The 18972-nt window shown below is 47.2% G+C and overlaps 1 protein-coding gene across 19 annotated transcripts in view; it reads right to left on the reverse strand.

Annotated features, from left to right (window-relative positions):
• PTPN3 (protein tyrosine phosphatase non-receptor type 3) overlaps positions 1–18972 on the reverse strand; it is a 168142-nt gene that overhangs the window by 27135 nt on the left and 122035 nt on the right. For 9 of the 19 annotated variants that reach the window (XM_086315887.1, XM_086315883.1, XM_086315889.1 and 6 more), the window contains 7 exons: positions 16964–17140; positions 10512–10607; positions 7824–8010; positions 7580–7654; positions 6253–6309; positions 5080–5236; positions 2468–2628 (listed from right to left, as the gene is read on the reverse strand). In XM_086315887.1, coding sequence (XP_086172013.1) covers positions 2468–2628; positions 5080–5236; positions 6253–6309; positions 7580–7654; positions 7824–8010; positions 10512–10607; positions 16964–17140 — 910 coding nt within the window. Of the gene's footprint in view, positions 1–880; positions 1138–1522; positions 2015–2467; positions 2629–5079; positions 5237–6252; positions 6310–7579; positions 7655–7823; positions 8011–10511; positions 10608–16963; positions 17141–18972 lie in introns of those variants that run through there. The other 10 variants (XM_086315895.1, XM_086315885.1, XM_086315898.1 and 7 more) reach the window with 5 other exon arrangements.

An 18972-nucleotide genomic window follows, 5' to 3' on the forward strand; every position in this document is an offset into this window, starting at 1 on the left:
TCCTGATCTAGCATCTGGCACATGATAAATATCTAATACACACTCGCTGGATGAATGAACGGACGACTCCAAAGTGCCATTCCCCTTTGACGTTTCCTTCCAATTCCCTGCTGATAGAATAAAACTGATATGTTCTGGCTTTCAAGTGCTCCTTGTTTTAAGTGTTTTAATACATGTTTAAAGCTGAGTCGCTTTGCCGTGCACATGAAACTATTACAACTATTAATTGGCTAAACTTCAATATAAAATTAAAAGTTAAAAAAAAATCAGACACATCACCCCCCACCCCCACCCAAAAACCTGAGTTTTAGTGTTTAAAATGTATGTCTCAGTTTTGAGGTTTTTTCAGTGCAAAAAGTCTACAATTTTTTTTCTCTTAAAAGTCTTAAGCCTACCTGGCCTCCTGCAGGCCACTGGAAAAAAGTTTTTATCTTTGTATTAATAGATATTTAGTATATATTCATCAATTCTATCTTGAAATGCTGGACTGGAAGAAGCACAAGCTGGAATCAAGATTGCCGGGAGAAATATCAATAACCTCAGATATGCAGATGACACCACCCTATGGCAGAAAGTGAAGAGGAACTAAAAAGCCTCTTGATGAAAGTTAAAGTGGAGAGTGAAAAAGTTGGCTTAAAGCTCAACATTCAGAAAATGAAGATCATGGCATCCAGTCCCATCATTTCATGGGAAATAGATGGGGAAACAGTGGAAACAGTGTCAGACTTTATTTTGGGGGGCTCCAAAATCACTGCAGATGGTGACTGCAGCCATGAAATTAAAAGACGCTTACTCCTTGGAAGGAAAGTTATGACCAACCTAGATAGCATATTGAAAAGCAGAGACATTACTTTGCCAACAAAGGTCTGTCTAGTCAAGGCTATGGTTTTTCCTGTGGTCATGTATGGATGTGAGAGTTGGACTGTGAAGAAGGCTGAGCGTCGAAGAATTGGTGCTTTTGAACTGTGGTGTTGGAGAAGACTCTTGAGAGTCCCTTGGACTGCAAGGAGATCCAACCAGTCCATTCTGAAGGAGATCAGCCCTGGGTGTTCTTTGGAAGGAACGATGCTAAAGCTGAAACTCCAGTACTTTGGCCACTTCATGCGAAGAGTTGACTCATTGGAAAAGACTGTGATGCTGGGAGGGATTACGGGCAAGAAGAGAAGGGGACAACAGAGGATGAGATGGCTGGATGGCATCACTGACTCGAAGGATGTGAGTCTGAGTGAACTCTGGGAGTTGGTGATGGACAGGGAGGCCTGCCATGCTGCGATTCATGGGGTCGCAAAGAATGGGACACGACTGAGCGACTGAACTGAACTGAATCTTACTATTCCTACCCTTTTATCCTGATTTCAACTTATTTTTTGTCTATGTTATCTGTCAAGGCTGTTAAGTTCAACATTCCCTATTGATTTTTTGGGTAGGGTCAATTCACCTTTCACTTGTGGGTTTTACTTTCTACTGTTATTCAATACACATTGCTCTAATAATGTATTTTATTTACATTCTTTTCCCCTGTTATAAAATAAACCTCTCTCTCACTCAAAACTGTGCTTTGCATCTTTCTTGTTTGATATTCACATTACTTATGCTTTCCTAAATCAATATGCAATCATAAACATTTGACAAATTCCCTAGTTTTGCTTCTGTGACTCTTCCCTTTATATGGCTTTCCAATAAACAATGCAGTGCAGACTTCGGCTTTTGAATCTGACCTGAGACTTTGCTAATTTATGAATCCAGACTGTGTATGCTGTCATTAATCATGATCAACTGTCTTCCATCGGCCTGTTTTATGCTTTCTCTGTTCGCTTCTGTTATCTTTAACTGCATGAACTACTCTGTCTTCTCCCACTTTGAAAAAATGTGGAAAATAAATACGTTCTATTTATATTCTGTTAGTGGTCAGTAAAACTGACTTGAAAACCGAGCCTCCTTGAGTCCTACTTTATTTTGCAGTCTCTGTGTGTGCCTTTGTCAACAGCCTCAATCCCATGAGCAGAGGTGTCTCCTGGGGAGGGAAGACAGGGTCTGACTTTGATCCCCACTCGTGTCCCCGAGGTTCTGGGGGACTTGAGAAACCCAGCCCCTGCGCCCTCATGGGATGGTTTCAAGTGCTCCAAATTACAGCGTGCCTGGTGGGGTCAGGGCCTGGCTCCTCCGTCAGCCCTCTGCACTCGCCCACGCTGCCTCTCCACCACCTTCGACTGTGAGTGTTCTGAGCTTTTGTGTTGGCAGCTAAACATGCTCAGAGTCCCACCTCCTCAGTTTCTGACACATTTCTCCATGACTACTGATCGTTACTAGAACAGGAAGGGGAGTCAGAGTTCAGGGATGGGCCATGGCCCCCAGCCACACCGCCCCGGCTTTCTCCCGGAGGCCCTGAGCCCCTCAGGGTCCCTCGATGAGTCTGGCCGACTGGTGATGACTTGGGCAGCCCACCGAGACCCCAGGGGTCTCTTACCTCAAACTGGATCAGCACCGTCCCACTTTCGAGGCCCTTCTTTAGCTGCTCCATGGACCCCTCCAGCGTGTCCCCCGTCTCTGGACACACGGGGAAGATGGCCTCAGGGAAGAGCTGGTTCAGTTCATCTTCAGATTTGATATCGGCAAACGAATGGACGGCTGCAGTGGACAAGAAAGGGTGAGTCAGGGTTGCCCAGCCATGCGCGGGGGATCGGTTTCCTCCCCCTCAAATTACACTTGTGACACCTGAATGCAGACGGTTTAAAACATCTTATTAAATGATTAAGCACATGGTAATCATTTTCACCAAAGATACTACTTCCCGTTGAATGATTCAATATGTGCTAATTATACAAAATGACATACTAATTTTTCTGGTTAGCCTTAAATGATGGTGTTTAGGACTCAAGAGGCTTTTGTCAGAGGTAAGAGGAAGGGAACACATGTCATTGAAGAGAACACATCTTCTCCCTTTGCTTTCTCCAACCTGATTATTCCCTTACCCATGCTATTCTTTCCTTCTCAGGTTCCTTTCATTAGTGCCCTTCAAACAGGCATTTTCCCAGGAAGCTGGTATGGGGTCTGGCGCTGCCCACACCCCTGTCCCACAGAGCTTGGTCAGTTCATCTCTAACTCAAGGCTCTTGTTAGGTGGGAAGCTCTGGAGTAGACATCTCTTAGTTTCTTCTTCAGAATTCTCCCTTCACGTTAGACTTAATATGGGTAAAAACCAACAGAGCACCTCTTCCTCCCCACCATGCACACCACTTCCCCAGCCTCACGTGCCTCTTTCTGTCCACCATCACTTCAAACTTTGGGATCATCTCTGAATGGCCCCTTTCGACCCAGAAAGAGAAGTCACTCCCTTACTCCAGAGCCTTCAGTGACTCTCTACTGTCTTCAAGGTAAAAGAGAAGAAACAACTTTTATATCTTGCCACACAGTTGAACTGAATCCTCACAGCGCTGACCAGTATTCCCACCTTATTTAGTTATTTATTCCCACTTTACAGGCTCACAGGAAAAAGAGTTGTCCAAGGTGACCCAGCCTGTCAGGGTGGGACCCGGGGATTCAGTCTACACGTCTGACCCTAAAGGGCACATTAGTTTCATTGATCACAGAAGCTCAGATTCTTTACTGATTTTCATGGGTTCTGTAACTCTCTCTGTTACTACTATTTTTTTATTTAAATGTTTATTTTAAAAATGAACTTATCATGACAGCTATAGGAAATCAGCGGCACTGCTCCTGCAACTCCACTAGTCTACAAACATCTCTGTTCCTCACCTCAAACAGGTGCCAGCCCCTTGCCATGGGTCGGTGGAGGATGCCCACCCAGGGCCTGGCCAGAGCGCTCGGAGGCCACTTCCCCTCCCCCTCCCCCAAGGCCCTGCCCCTTATCAGCCGGCTGGCACTTCACGTGATGGACAGGCTTGCTTCCAGTTGCTGGGTTCCTTCCTTCTCTACCATCACGTGGCCTTATGGGACTCACAGCAACTTACTTAACCTCTCTGCGACTGTTATCCTTGTTCGGGGATAAGAATACCAACCTTATGAGATCATCGTAAGAATGGAAGAGGATAATTACGCAAAGCAACTAACACCATGCGGGCACGCCACTCGAGCTGCACAGACATCGGCCACTGTCACTAGTGACACCTACTGTGTGCCCAGGGTGGAGCTGGGTTTGGTGGAGATGGGTGGTGGGAGGAGCTGGGGTGGGGGCTGGAGAGATTCGGGAGGACCTCACGGAGGAGGTGGGATGAGCGCTGGCACTGGGAGTTTTAGTGGGAACAAAGACGACAGGTATGTGGGGGGTGTGGGCTGTGCCGATGACTATGAGTCCAGACGGAGATGCAGGGCCAGGGCCCGAGGCATGTGCTTCATTTACCTTCCGTGTCTGAAAGCTGGGAAGGAGGATTCAAGGACTGGGCTTCCTGCTTTATAACAACAACACTAATAGTAGCCGTAGTCAACAGAGGATGCCCTTCCGACACCCACACAGAACTGGGCAGCATCTCCGATGCTTTCCAGTATGAGCTTCATTGTATCTTCACAGGGATCCCAGGAGGTAGCGACTATGTCATCCTCATTTACATTAGAGGAAACTGAAACATAGATTGGGTAAGAAATCTGCTCAAGGTCCCGGAACCCAGGAGGAGGCAGAGTTAGAACAGCCTTGAGGCAGCCAGGCTCAGGCCCCATTCTGCTAAAGCCTCTCCAACGAAACCAAATGCACATGAATGAAATATAACCCGATCCTTTGAGAAAGGGTTGAAAATGCAAATGAAGGCAGAGGCAGGCAGCTAAGAGGGGTGTGTGGAGGGGGCTAAGACGGACCTGCGAGGAACAGGGGACAGGAGTGTCATGTCTTGTATTGAAAGTGGGGGTGGGGGGTGCTGCCTACCTGCAGAGGACTGGTCATGAGGGATGCGGCCCTGTGGGGCCACATCTCCACATTTTCAAGTGAGAAGTCAGCCAGCGGGTTGTTTCCCATCAGGGGAAAGTTCTTGATTTTCTGATGCTGGCTACGAGCACAACATCTTGAAACCAAGGAACGGGCCCGAGAAGGCCCTCTTCGCTAAGGCTCCTCTCCCTCGGGGGCTGTTACCTTTCCTCCTGATCACCAGGGCCAGCTCCCGCGTGTGCGACTCCCGGCTGGCTTTGATGAACATCACCACTTGGTCATGGGTGTGTTCTGAGATGTCCCGGCCGTTGATTAGCACGATTTGATCCCCTTCATTCAGCTTAGGAATGCAGGTGTCTGCCTGCACGCAGGGGAAGAGCGAGTTTCTTTTGTTACCATAATATAATCCTCAAGAGGAGAACCTGGTGCTTTCTGAGCCTGGACACTGGAGACCGCGACCAAGTTCTGCTTTTCTCCCCCTGGCATTACCGCCTTTATTTTTATTACAGCCACTGCTATGTTGACATGGTAGCTAGTGGTGGGATTTTAAAGAAGTGCTGCTCAGAACCTACATTACGAATGAAAACATTTCAGAATAAAGTGAAAAAGAGTACTGAGGCCATTTCTCTATGGCAGCCAAGCTTCACTTATTACTGTAATGTCAGAATGACTCTAATACCTCTAACTTCTGTTTTTCTAGGTGTTTTGTTAGAAAATGATTTGTCAGCTAAAAGCAAGTATATAGCTATCTTGTGATGGAGAAAGCCTTTGCAAGCATAACCCCCAAGGCACAAACCGTTATGGACAAGAAGCCGTGCAACTGATTGATAGGCTTCTTAATTCATAGAGGCCATAAAGAGTAAGAAAATGTAAAGCACAAGCTTAAAGACAACTTAAGAGTAAAACCCCCAAATGGGTCCCTTTCTTAGGAGGTACAGGGACTCTTTGGTGCTCAATGCTTAAAAAAAACCAAATCATCTCCTAGATGCCTAGAGGCCCAAGACCCACGAGCCCACTTACAGCTTGTAGAATAGTGAACTCTATGCCCCAGTTGCCTTCCTGTGAGCAGGACTCCTACACTTTAATGTGCCTCCCAGCCACCTGGGGATCTGGTTAAAAATGCAGATTCTGGTCCAGATGGTCTGGGGTGGGGTACGAGAATCTGCATTTCTAGTAAGCTTCCCAAGGGATGCTGGTGCTGCAGCCTCGGGGGTCACACTGAGCAGCAAGCTTCTGGAAAATGCTTTCTTCCTATCTCTATGCATGCGCTGACACACACTCTATGCTGCCAGTAAAAAAGAAACAGGACACAGAAATAGAAATCTGTTACATTTACGGGAAAATGGATTTGGGAAATTACAGAATACATGTACTTACAGGTGACTCTGGGTTTATCCTTGACACCACGAGAGGCATCTTTTGATCCACTCCTCCCTGTAAACGTATACATTAAAAACCACTTGAGTTGTTCACAGCACCAAAGACATGCAGGTATCTCTGACACAAAGGGAGGGCTCAACTTTGACTTAAATGTATTCTACTCCCAAGGGCTGGTACCTTTTAGAATGATAAAGTTCCAGAGGCTATGGGTCTAGTGGGTCAACCAGAAGGCCACTCAGAAGCCTCCCAGTGCCATCCCCACCATCCATGGACTAAAGATGCATTCTGAAGCAGGCTCCTTTCAAAAAATGCAAACATCCTCAGGAAAAAGACTCTAAAAGCCCAGCCCATAAGCACTGCTGGGAGAGGAGCTTACGCTGGAGGGGAGGAGCTGTGTAAAGGTCCCAGACTGTGAGGGCTTCTGACCTCTGAGAACTGGCTGTCAGCGGGGCTGCTGGGCTATCAGAAAGGAGTTTGATGGCAGTTGCGGGGTGCGCAGCGAAGATCACCTGCCCTCACTCTGCTCTAAAGCTGATAAACCTTTTCTGGGAAGGGCCAGATATTACTTTTTGTGGCTTGTGGGACAGAGGGCACTCTAGCACCTCTGCCATTGAAATGCCAAAGGAGACATAAACCATTTGTAAATGAATGGGGTGTCTGTGTTCCAATAAAACTTTATTTGTAAGAACAGATGGGATTGGGCCCGTAGGTCATAGTTTGCAGAGCTGGCCTAGAGGGAAACAGAGGAGGTTATGGCCCTGCACCTGAATCCCTGTTCTCTCTTAGCAGTGCTGAGGGGTTCCCATCTCTCCGAGCCTTGTGTTCAGTCAGTCGTGTCCAACTCTTTGCGACTCCATGGACTGATGCTCGCCAGGCTCCTCTATCCATGGGATTCTCCAGGCAGGAGTACTGGAGTGGGTTGCCATTTCGTCCTACAGGGGATCTTCCTGATCCAGGAATTGAACCTGCATCTCTTGTATGTCCTGCATTGGCAGGCGGATTCTTTACCACTAGCACCGCCTGGGAAGCCCCTTAGTGTGCATCTATAAAATGTTTCAAAATTCACCACTTAATAAAAGGACTCAATAAGGGGATATGAACAATCCCCTTTATATCCTCAATAAGGGGATATAAACAAGTACATAGAGTAGGCACTTGGTATGAGGCAACTCCTATGGCCCCATTGAAAAGCTCCCAATTCTGAAGGCCAAGCCAATTTTCCTACACAGCCTTAGGTCTATGGCACATTTGTAATGGAAGTTTAAAAGTCATCTAAAGAATGCTTCAGAGCATCACACGTCCTTATAAATTACACACAATGTACCTTTAGATTAAATCCAAATTTCCCATCTTCATCTGGCGTGATGCGGATCAAGACTAAGTAGCCGTCACCATCATTCTGGAAAATGTCAGAAAATCGTCAATTACGTTACTTCTTTCTCCAGTGATTGGTGATAACCTAATTCCTTTGAGTCCTAACCACTTAACTGCCCAAGAGGCAGCCCCACACAGGAAGCCCGGCTGGCTTGGCCCGCTTTGGCCACAGCACCTGAGCCCCGCCCCCCCACCTTGTCACAGTAGTACTGGCTGGAGTCCTCGGCGGAGCCCCCTTTGGTCACCCTGTGGAAGTCCTCTAGGAACTGCTGGTCGACGCCATCTGGGGAGCAGGAGCCTGGAGCATTTGAAGATGGAGACACAGAACTGGATGACTTCTGGGTCAGGCAGCTTTGTGCTGGGCTGTTCTCGGATATACTCCTTCATCGTGGGGGAGGAGGAGATATTTTAATAACTGGATTAATATTTTATCAGAGCACACAATACTGACTGCTGGAGCCTGGCATCTCATGGCTGTCACCAATCCTTAGAACTTTTAGAGGGGCTCTGAAGGTCAAGCCCAGGGCTCGTGCACACCCAGAGTCTACTGGCTGCCCACACCCCCAGCTGGCCTCAATAGCATCAGCTTTTAGTTTTGGGGTAAAGGGGAAGGAGGGCAGGGCAGTACCAAGAACTGCTGACAACTCAGCAGCTTTAGAAGGGTAACAAGGGAGCTGTGCCCAGCTACTCTGGTGCTTAATTATTTAAGCTCACTCAGATGTGTGGGTCTCCACTGTTGAAAGTTTTTCCTTCCATCTCATTCCTGCTCATAACTCTGCTTCACAGGACAGTTTGCTACCCAGAGGAAATGGGACTGACTCTGCACATTCACGACAATTTATATCAATCCGAGTTTACATTATTCACCTGTGACATCCACTCATCGCTTCCGCTGAGATCATAGGTTTTATTTTTCTCTAATATAGGTCCTTCTGTACCTTGGAGCTGCACAGTCCAATATGGCAGCCACCAGTCACAAGTGGCTATTTAAAGAAGTGAAGATTAGAAAATTCCTCAGCTGTGCCAGTCACATTTCAAAAATGCCCAACAGCCACGTGTGGCTAGAAGCTCCTGCACTGGACAAGACCAGTCACAGAAGACTTCCACCACTGCAGGAAGTTCTACTGGATGATGCTGTCTTTGAGAAGTGTCAAAGACCTCTAGGGTCATCTGTTCCATTCCCATGTCACAGATGAAGAAACCGGTTAAGAGGCACTGAGTAACTTGCCCCAGGTCACACAGCTTTCTCCTCACCCGCCGGGAGTCTGATGAACATGAGTCCCTGAGCACCTCTCCCCTCTCCCAGCCACTGGATCTGCTCCTAAGACCATCCTCCCCAACCTCTCAGGGCTGCAAGGATGAACACTGCGTAGCGCACACAACTCCTCTGCATCATGCACACCCACACTAGACTCCTTCCAGGGCCACAGATTGAGCAAAAGATGCCTTCAAAACACCTACAGAATATGGGGCTGTCCTCACGTTGCACAGACTCCTGCACATTCTGACCTCACTTCAGGTTAGTGATGGGAAAGGTGAGCAGACAAAGACAGTGAGACAGACAGACGACAGTCACTGCTGCCTCTTACTAAACCTGTATTTCAGGTCCTTTTCCAGGGTTTTTTTTTCCATTAATGGAGTACCTCTCTGTTTCCCAGAAAGTTTAAATTAGCTTACTTTAAATATAAAATCTGTATTGTTTTACTCATATAAAGTGATTCACAATCACAATTCATCTGAATACAAAATTTCAGTGACAGAGCAGTGTAGAAATAGAGCTATTTGCAAGAGAAGAGCTTGAACTTAAGGTGCTCAAATTGCCGGTTAAGGGGTATTATGGATGGGAAAGCATTTCAGAGCGAGGAGATTTTGGACTTAAAGCTGTGTACTAGTGGGATGTTTTCAGGCTGAAAATAAATGACTTTAGATAACAGGAAACTAAAAAAAAAATTCTCCTCAAGTAGGCAACTTTTCTGTTTTCATGTTTCTAAGAGCACCTCCTAGTGGCAGAAAGGGAGACATGACGCTACTAAACAAGATAAAACCCAAAGGATTCAGGAAACGCTATTTCCAGCTAGGCGTGGAACTGAACCTCTAACATGAAGCTGCCGACAGCATTCATACTTCACGTATTTGGAAGAATCTGGAGATGAGAGTGATGGAAACGGTGACGACATGCAAACAGAAGAGCAAGGCGACACAGCAGAAGAGGTCAGGCTTCTCAGTAAAGTGTGATGTATTTTTGTATTCATCATATCTAACTTCTAAATTCTGAATTTTGAAATATGTCATATAGAATTTAGATAACATTCTATAAGGTTTTAAAGTATTTTTCTTTTTCAGTATAATGGTCTATCCAAAACAACCCATGGTACTAAAAATAACATATTCAAAGTCATTATGTCCCCAATCCTATTTTCTAAGTATGGGCGGAGATGTTACTTTTAGATGGTAATTTATTAAACATGACAATATTCTTTTTGGCTGAGCCACCACGTACAGACGTTCCCTGCAGGCTGCAGTAACGTTCGGCTCAGCGGGGAAGATGGACAGACAGATGGCGAGGAGGACATCAAATGATGAGACGCAACGAGAAGGTGGCAGCTGGACGCAGCACAGGGATGCCACGAGTGAGAACCCCAGGCTGAGCAGCCGTCCTCCCCTCTTGGGGCAGGACGTGAGGTGTGACTGACCGAGAGACAAGGGGGTCCACCGAGGCTTAGAGGGCAACTGTGAAAGGGGCCGAGAAAGGCAGGGAGAGAGACCGGCAGCAAGCAGTTTGTCCCAGAGTCAGGAGAAGGGGCAGCCAGAGCAGTTGGGGACGGACTGGCCACCCCCAGCTCCCGGAGGAGAAAGGGGCAGAGACAGACAGACGGACTGACCGGCAGACAAACGGGTGCTCGCCCTCAGAAGCCGATGCTTCAGAACTGTAAACGCAGTAGGCATCGGAAACAAAAGCCAGGACAGAGTTCATTTCTCTGAAGAGAAGCAAGGTTAAAGAAAAAGTTAAAATGGCAAGATTTACCACGTGATATTTTCTATACCACTCTTTCCTAAACTTTAGGAAATTCCAAAGACCACCCCCCACCGCCCCCAAACCTGTCAGCCAAGCCAAGCTGTGCTCCCACCAAGGGTTTCACAGTTCTCACTGGGGGCGCCTGAGAGGAGGCGCTGGCTCTGGTGGGTGACAGAGTGGGAGCTGTTCCGCATGGCATTTCTCTCCCAAGTCTATGGGCTTCTCAAGCTTGGGAGAGACCCTAGTCCTCTGTCTGTTCCTCCCCAAGGGCACTTAACACGTAGCCAGCTAATCTACATGGATCCTGATGTAAGGCGCACTGAGTAACAGAAAGTGTCTCCGTAGTTCGGGTGTTTGTGATGTGGAGACACTGTTTTATTTCTGCAATACACGCCAAGGGCCCAAGATCAAAACTTCACGTAAGAAGTAGCAGAGGTGGCGGAGGGAAAACGGGTCAGAAATGCTGCTTTCTGAGCTCTGTCTCATCACTAATGGAGTCACAGGTCATCCATCGTCCCCAGGCTGCCCCCCTGGTCATTGTGATACCTCAATAACAAGAAAGCACTGGGTATATTTTGGTCAGTTTGTGCTTGAATTTTCTGAGAATTTCTCACCCACATACACCCTGCAGCAGCACCTACCACAGAGAACTGCTAACGGAGGACAGTTAACCAAAACCTGTCGCAGTAAATCTGTGTGAGTCCTTGGTGTGCAGATCAGACGCTATGTCTCATGTGATGTGCGGACCTGCCAGGAAGTGGCAGAGGAGACACCCATTATGAAAACTTGGGAGCTTGTCTGGGCATTACCCAAGGGCTGCATCCAGTTTCATGTGACCATGTGTCTGTCTGTCCATCTATCCACATAGTCACTGTATATCTAAGTGCCAGATATCATGCCAGGTCTGGGGGAAGGAGAGGTGAACAGGGTACTATTTCTGCTCTCCAAGAGCTCACTATCTGTTTTAAGGTACAGCGATAAGTCAAATATTATCATCACACTCTAAGGGAGATGCTCAGATGTCTGGGGAGGCCAGGAGAGACTCCACAGAAGAGGGGGCAGAGACAAACTAGTAGCAGTTTAGACAGGTAGTCAGGAGGGAAGAAGAAAGTATTTTAGATAAAACTCTAATTTAAAAAAAAGCAAATCTGCAGCATTTGCAGAGGCATGAAACTTTGAAAAAGCACAGAAAAGAAAAGTAGGGGAGTGATGTGCTCGGGATTGAATTTCAGGAAGATAAGCCTATTACCCTTGTTGAAACTCCAATACTTTGGCCATCTGATGCGAAGAGCTGACTCATTTGAAAAGACCCTGATGCTGGGAAAGATTGAGGGCAGGAGGAGAAGGGGACAACAGAGGATGAGATGATTGGATGGCATCACCAACTCAATGGACATGAGTTTGGGTAAACTCCAGAAGTTGGTGACAGACAGGGAAGCCTGGCATGCTGCAGTCCATGGGGTTGCAAAGAGTTGGACACGACTGAGCAACTGAACTGAGCCCTTGTTAAGGATGGTCTGGAAGGAGGAGGAGAGACCAAAGACAGGAGGATACTTAGAACACTGCTGCAAGCATCCCTTTGAGAGATGATGGCAGTTATACATGGGCAAGGCGATGGGGAGGATGGTGAAGGGGTCCATGTCAAGAGATGTTTGCAGGAGAGAAACTACGGGTGAGGAACTGGATGATGCAGGAGCAAGAGAAGTTGTTGAGGATGCCTGACGTTCCAACAGGTACCAAGAGGGTGGTTCTTGAACACGGCCTCACCAAGACACAGGAGCAGCCGCAGGCTGGACAGAAGATGATGAGTTGAGGCTGGGCCAGGCTGGGTTTAAAGTAGTCATCAGACGTCCACATGCAAGCGGCCTGAGACCAAGAGAAGGGCAGGCAAGGTGCAGGGAAAATGAAAACAAAACTCCTGAGAAACCCTGTCACTGGCTGGTCTCCTGCGGGGAGACACAGTCTGGAAACCAGGCTGTCCAAGACAGCAGGCTGCCCCATGGCAGGAGAGCTGCCCGTCACTGGCTGGGTGACCAGGTGACAGGGCAGAGGGAATTCCTACCCCTGGTGGTGCAGCGGAAGAAGGGGATACCTAGAGTTTCTTCCAATGCACAGACACTATTTTAAAACATTTTAAAAAACAGTGGTGAAATACACATGAAGTTTACCATCTTAACCATTTTCAGTACACTTCACGCTACAGATCAGTGTATTCACATGGCTGTACGTACAGAAGTTTGGAAATAAAAGCCGACAGCTGCCCCGTGTCCCCAGAACAAGGCAGGCTCTGGAGAAGGAAATGAGAAAATGGCCAAGACATCATGGGGGCTGAAAAGTTCTTCAAACACAACCCTCATCTGCCCTCAAAGTTGTTTTCCTCCAGCTTTCTGCTCCGCAAAGTCGTTTTCTCCTCTGGGGCACTCCCCTTCCTTTTTTTTTTTTTTTTTAAATTTCTTCCCTGGGTGGCAGGTTGTTTTTGTTTTTGGTAACTTCCTTCTCTGCAGATTCTGGCCTTGGCTCTGAAGCAAGGCAAGGAACACAGAATGGCTGAGGGGTAACAAGAGGACCGCCTGCTCGGGCACAAAGCAAACTGCCAAGGACTCGTAACTATAATCATAAACTTTGCCGCGCTGCTATAAATACGCCACAAACCACAGTGACTCATCTGCAAGGACAATGTTCAGAGAGTCGGAGCTATGCCTCTGGGTTGAGAGCCAAAGTTGAATCACTCTCTTCTTCTTTCTCTCCTTCTTCCTCTTGTTTACATGGGTACAGAACACTGCACGTCATCCTTCTTTCAAAAGGAGCTCTCCTTGCTGTCTGTATTCATCTGATATCTCTGACAGGATATTTCTTCTTGCCTCTTAACACGCCAATTTGCTATATAAAACATGTTCAATGCTTCTTAAACATTTTGCAAATACTGCAGCCGACCCTGGGAGTCCGTGGATTCAGCTAATTGTGGATCAAATTAAATCCAGAGTTATGAAGGATCAGGGCTTCCCTGGTGGCTCAGGGAATCCTGAGAGAATTTGCTTGCAATGCAGGAAATCTGGATTCTATCCCTAGGCTGGGAAGATCCCCTGGAAGGGGGAATGGCTACTGACTCCAGTATTCTTGCCTGGAGAATTCCATGGACAGAGGAGCCTGGCGGGCTACAGTCCACGGGGTCACAAAGCGTAGAACATGACTGAGCGACTAACACTAACACACATGAAGGACCAACCATACTTCACCATTTTACGAGAGATTTGGGTGTCCATGGATATTGTACCTTTGAGGGTCCTAGAATCAATCCCCCTGAGGTACTTTGGGATGACTGTACTCACTGAAAAGACCACCACAGTTTTTTCACCAAGTACAGACCAGCCTTCCCTTCCTGCTTTGGGCAATGGAGGACCAATGGAGGCCTGCTGCCTCTGAAAGCTCAGCAGAAGGTGGCTTCCTGCCAGTGGGATGGGGTCCCCTACCTATGTGACGTGCTAGGGGCTGAACTTGTTTCAACTGTTCATCCCACTTGCAAAGTATAGCTGCTAACTGGACTCGGTGAGCTGTCTACTGTGGCTCACCTGGCAAAGCCATGGCGAGGTAGGCTGCCTCTGAATCACCATTATTTGCTACTTTTAATGGTTCACTGCAAAACAGTGTCCCAGGATGATACATCTTCCTAGGTCTCACAAAGGAGTTTCAGGAAGAATTGATGGGTGAGCAGGGCCAGGAATTACTTAAACCAAACAGGGCTTGAGGAAGTCAATTTTCAATGGAGTTTTAATAAACTTAAATTCAAACAGCCACGTGTGTGTGGCTGTCCTGGCCTGTGAAGGTCTGGATGCTCTGTAATTCCATGGTGGGGTCACAGACCGCACTTAGGAAGATCTGAGGTAGGACCTGTAATCAGGCTTCTCAGAAACCGCTGTTTTCCTAAACTCTCTTCTCCTTTCATCAAACGGACCGAGCCCCACAGTGTGCTGATGAAGGTTGATAAGGTGCTATTTGCTCAGGTGGCCTGAGGTCCCTGAAAGCAAAGACTTGTCTACTTCACCTTCACGTTCCCTCAAGGAGCAGCCAAGGGTATAGAAAGTGCACTCAGGACTCAGCAACGAGTAGAGCCCTTTAAGACGTCCACGTACCCACAATGAGCAGAGGACATCCATGTACTCGTGGACAGAATCCATCTCTTGTCCACCTGCCACCCTGGAAGTGTGCTATATCTGTGTCGTCCCATTTGGTAGCCTCTATCTACATGTTGGAGATCCAACCAGTCCATTCTGAAGGAGATCAGCCCTGGGATTTCTTTGGAAGGAATGATGCTAAAGCTGAAACTCCAGTACTTTGGCCACCTCATGCGAAGAGTTGACTCATTGGAAAAGACTCTGATGCTGGGAGGGATTAGGGGCAGGAGGAGAAGGGGACAACAGAGGATGAGATGGCTGGATGGCATCACTGACTCGATGGACGTGAGTCTGAGTGAACTCCGGGAGTTGGTGATGGACAGGGAGGCCTGGCATGCTGCGATTCATGGGGTTGCAGGGAGTCGGACACGACTGAGCGACTGATCTGATCTGATCTGATCTACAGGTGGTCCAGAGCACTCGAGATGATGTTTGTGTGACTGAGGAACTGAACTTACATTTTATTTTATATTCAATAATTTCAATCTGAATAACCACACATGACTAGAGGCTACTGTACTGGACAGTGCAATTCCATGATGGGACTGCAAACCACAACAGGGGGGTCTGACACGGAGGAAGGTGTGACTGGGCATCACAGAGCCCTCAGTCAGCTCCTAAACCTCCTCCTCCCTTCACCAAAGCGACATAGCCCCTGACAGGCTCATACTGGCTCAAGTCATGCTCGCCTGGGCTCCTGCCTTGTGGGACATGCACAACCACTGTGCCCCACAGAGGAACTCACACCCTTCCACTGTAGCCTCAACGGCGCTGTAAATTGGAGCAAGAGTTAGCGATCATTTCAACAGAAGCATCATCCAAGCTCAGGTCACAAGGAAATAATGACCAGAGGATTATTCAGCCAGAGGTGTTAAGAACACAGATAAGCTGGAAACCATGTTTGCTGCGGTCAGCGACAACAGAGAGAGAGCAATCTCACACTTAAGTGTGAAGTGAGATCCGTGATTCACCTGCAATGCCAAGAGAATGGTCAGGATGCATTTAAGGCTTTAATCCTAGGAGTTAGAGTGGTAAAAATTTACAGATTAACCGAAGTGCGTTCTTTTAATCCTCTGCTGTCAGGGGAGGCATCGTATGTTTCTACATTTTGGGCACAGCATGGGGCTAAACAGAATGGATACCCAATGACCATGGTTGACTTCCTAAAAAAAAAAATGATCCATGCCCATCACACTTTGTCATTTATGATCTGTGTCTTGTTCCCTTCAAAAAATGATTTGAGAGAGCTTACTCTAAAATGTGCAGACATGGTAGAACAGTGAATTCATTAATACCAGAGAAAAAATAAGACTCATTAATAAGACAGAGAAGAAAGCTTAAGGACTATGTCAGAAATCTGGGCTCTGCGAAGCTAATGCAACGGAGTCTGACATGCAGCTCTGAGCTCCTTGCTAGTCAAGCGAACAGGGAACAAGTAAATCAGATATTATCTTACTGAATAATAAAAGGACTCAAGGCAGTATTTTAGGAGAGACATATTTTTTCCTGATCTTGAAATGTGAAGGGAGTTTGTCACAAAAGAAAAAAAAAGGACTATGGGGACATAAAAGAATTTGATGCAAACTGTCCTTGACAAAAATTTAACAAAGAAAATCCGAGATGCTGAGATGTTCTCTGCGCGTGTTTTTTTTTTTCCTTTATTCTAAATATTCATTAAAAACCAAAGCGAACAAATGCCCTGAGGACAGACTGTGGATCTGAGAAGGTTTTCTGTGGGCAGAGAGAAATGAGCACACTTTCAAGGGTGGGGAATCTTGCAGCGGACGAAGGCTGACAATCTAGAGACATACTGCTCTAGTCAACATGCCCTCAACCTCTGGTGTATGGAATGGTTTAAACTGAGTTTTGCTTATCAACTGGAGAAAACACCATTCAGGAGAGCTAACGGGTGTGTGGACGGTAGGTTGCTGTCACTGACAAAAAAGCAGGGCGAGCTAATGACCCCAGGCACACAGCTCTTGGGGGAAGGGAGTGGACTGATGTTCTCAGCCTGGCAGAGAGCACCCCAGGGAGCTGGCTGCTGGCTCTAGCCTCTGCCTCCTCTTAAATGGCCATGGGGCCTGTGCAAATTCCTCAACAGCCCCAACCAAGGGACACAGGAAAGACAGGAGCACAAGTTTCTTACTCTCGGTGCGGGCTTCGGTTCTGAGAGACCTCGGAATCACTGTCTTTAGGGGACAGGGAGCCCTTGTAGGTGTAGAACACATCTTCAGTCTCAGTGATGTATGTCATCTCGTTGGCAAGGTTGTCTGCAGAAGAGTGCCGTGGCTTTCGGATCTCGTGCCGGAGCCGAGGACTTCGCCTGGTGGGGAAAGGTGCAGAGCGAAGCGCTGAAAGCAGATTCTACTTCAGGGTTCTATCAGACATCAGTGATCTAACCTCTGTGCCCTGACCGTCCCAAGGGTGGCTTTGCTGATGCTGCTGGAATTTAAGAGCCGGTTAACCGCCTTACTATACCAGAATCCAACCAGGGGCTGCGTGGTCCCAGAGACTCTGAGCCCAGTGGTACGGCCCCTCAACTTTATAAACTGGCAGATAAGACTGGTTTGTGCCCTTTGGGAAGCTGTTGAGTGTTGGTTTAGAGGGAGTTATTCTTCCAAGAGCACTTAAGGTAGGTCTCAATGCATAAGGAGGCCAAATTGGCTGCTCATCAGACAATTTTTCTGATTCATTTGTGCAGTATAAATAGAAGGTTCAGAAGCTAAAGTAAGGTGTTTTTTGAGGGGGCAAAATTTGAACCTTCTTCCAACTATATCCCCTAATGTCAATTTCACTTGATCCAAGATGAAATGTTTGCTTTTCAAGATAGATCTACGTGGCATTGAAAGTGAAAGTGCTAGTTGCTCAGTTGTGTCCACCTCCTTGCAACCGCATGGACTGTATTAGCGCCGCTCTGTCCTTCCAATAGCAGCAGTAGCTGTGCGCCGTGAGGCAAGTCACTCTACCTCTCTGAGCCTCAGCTGTACCCATCTGGCTCCTGACAATGAAGCAAATGAGGCAATGTTCTCAGGATGCCTGGGGTGACACCTGGGGTAGCACCGAGGCACTAGCGGCTCCTGTGATCGGCAGCTCTAGGCGGCTGAACTTTCTTAAATTTCATTGTCCTTGCTTTTTCATCTTGCCCTTCCTTTTTGACCACTTCTCCTTGGGGCTGTCAGGGCCTCCACTTTTGCAATCCCTTTGGGCCTGGAGGATCAATACACGGTGCCCAAAGCTGAGCAGAAAGGCTCGTGACTCCTCCGGAGAGGACCTATAAATAGCAGTGAGAGCCAAAGCCCGCTGTTTTCCTGAATGTTGTCCTGGCCTCTGCTGCTAAGAGACTTGCAGACAAATTAAGCTGCTACTTTATAGAACACATGGACCACTATAGGATGAGTGCTACATTTCAGGAACCAAGAATCCATCTACTCGGTCATGTTATAACTTTCCACCACTAAACACCATCACCATTCCTGCCCAGAGGATCTGGCCCCAGCGGAGTCTCCTTTCCCAGCAGTCCTGCACAGCCACTCCCTTTCTGCCTGCCTGGTAGAATGTTTCTTAGTCTTGGTAGATCACTCCTTAAGAATTTATAGGTGCACCCTATCAGGAAATGAACAGAAAGCCATAATCCTATTTTAGGGCAGAGTTGAGCCAAGGTTTCCAGCTTGGTTCCCCCCTCCCCCCATAACATCTGGCTGTTTTGGAGGCATTTAAAAAATGGCCTGATGTCTCTAAGGAACATTATACTAACAATAACAACAATAATAATAAAATAATAAAAATAACTAACAATAACAACAATTCTACCTGATCCTTTCTGTATAGCTTACAAAGCACTTGTACATTGTTAGTTCATTCAACCCCTTTACAGATGGAAAGACTGAGACCAGAGAGATAAACAAATTTGTTAATGAACAGAAGAGCCAAAATCTGAGTCCAGGTGTTCCAGCTGCAAGCCCAGTGCCCTTACCCACTTCACCAAACTGCCAATTCCCTCCTTTTAAGCCAAGTCCATCAACTTAGAAGTTGGCAGGCTACTTTCCAATGAGCATTTGCTACTGTTGCTGAGGGTCACACATCCTCTGTCAGTTGTATTACATACCTTTACCATGTTTTCTCAAAGTTTATTTTGTTGGCTATTAATGGGAAACA

Source organism: Bos grunniens, chromosome 8 (assembly GCF_055505025.1).
Source record: "Bos grunniens cultivar Pamir isolate PY7600 chromosome 8, Bosgru_T2T1.0, whole genome shotgun sequence".
Lineage (NCBI taxonomy): Eukaryota > Metazoa > Chordata > Mammalia > Artiodactyla > Bovidae > Bos > Bos grunniens.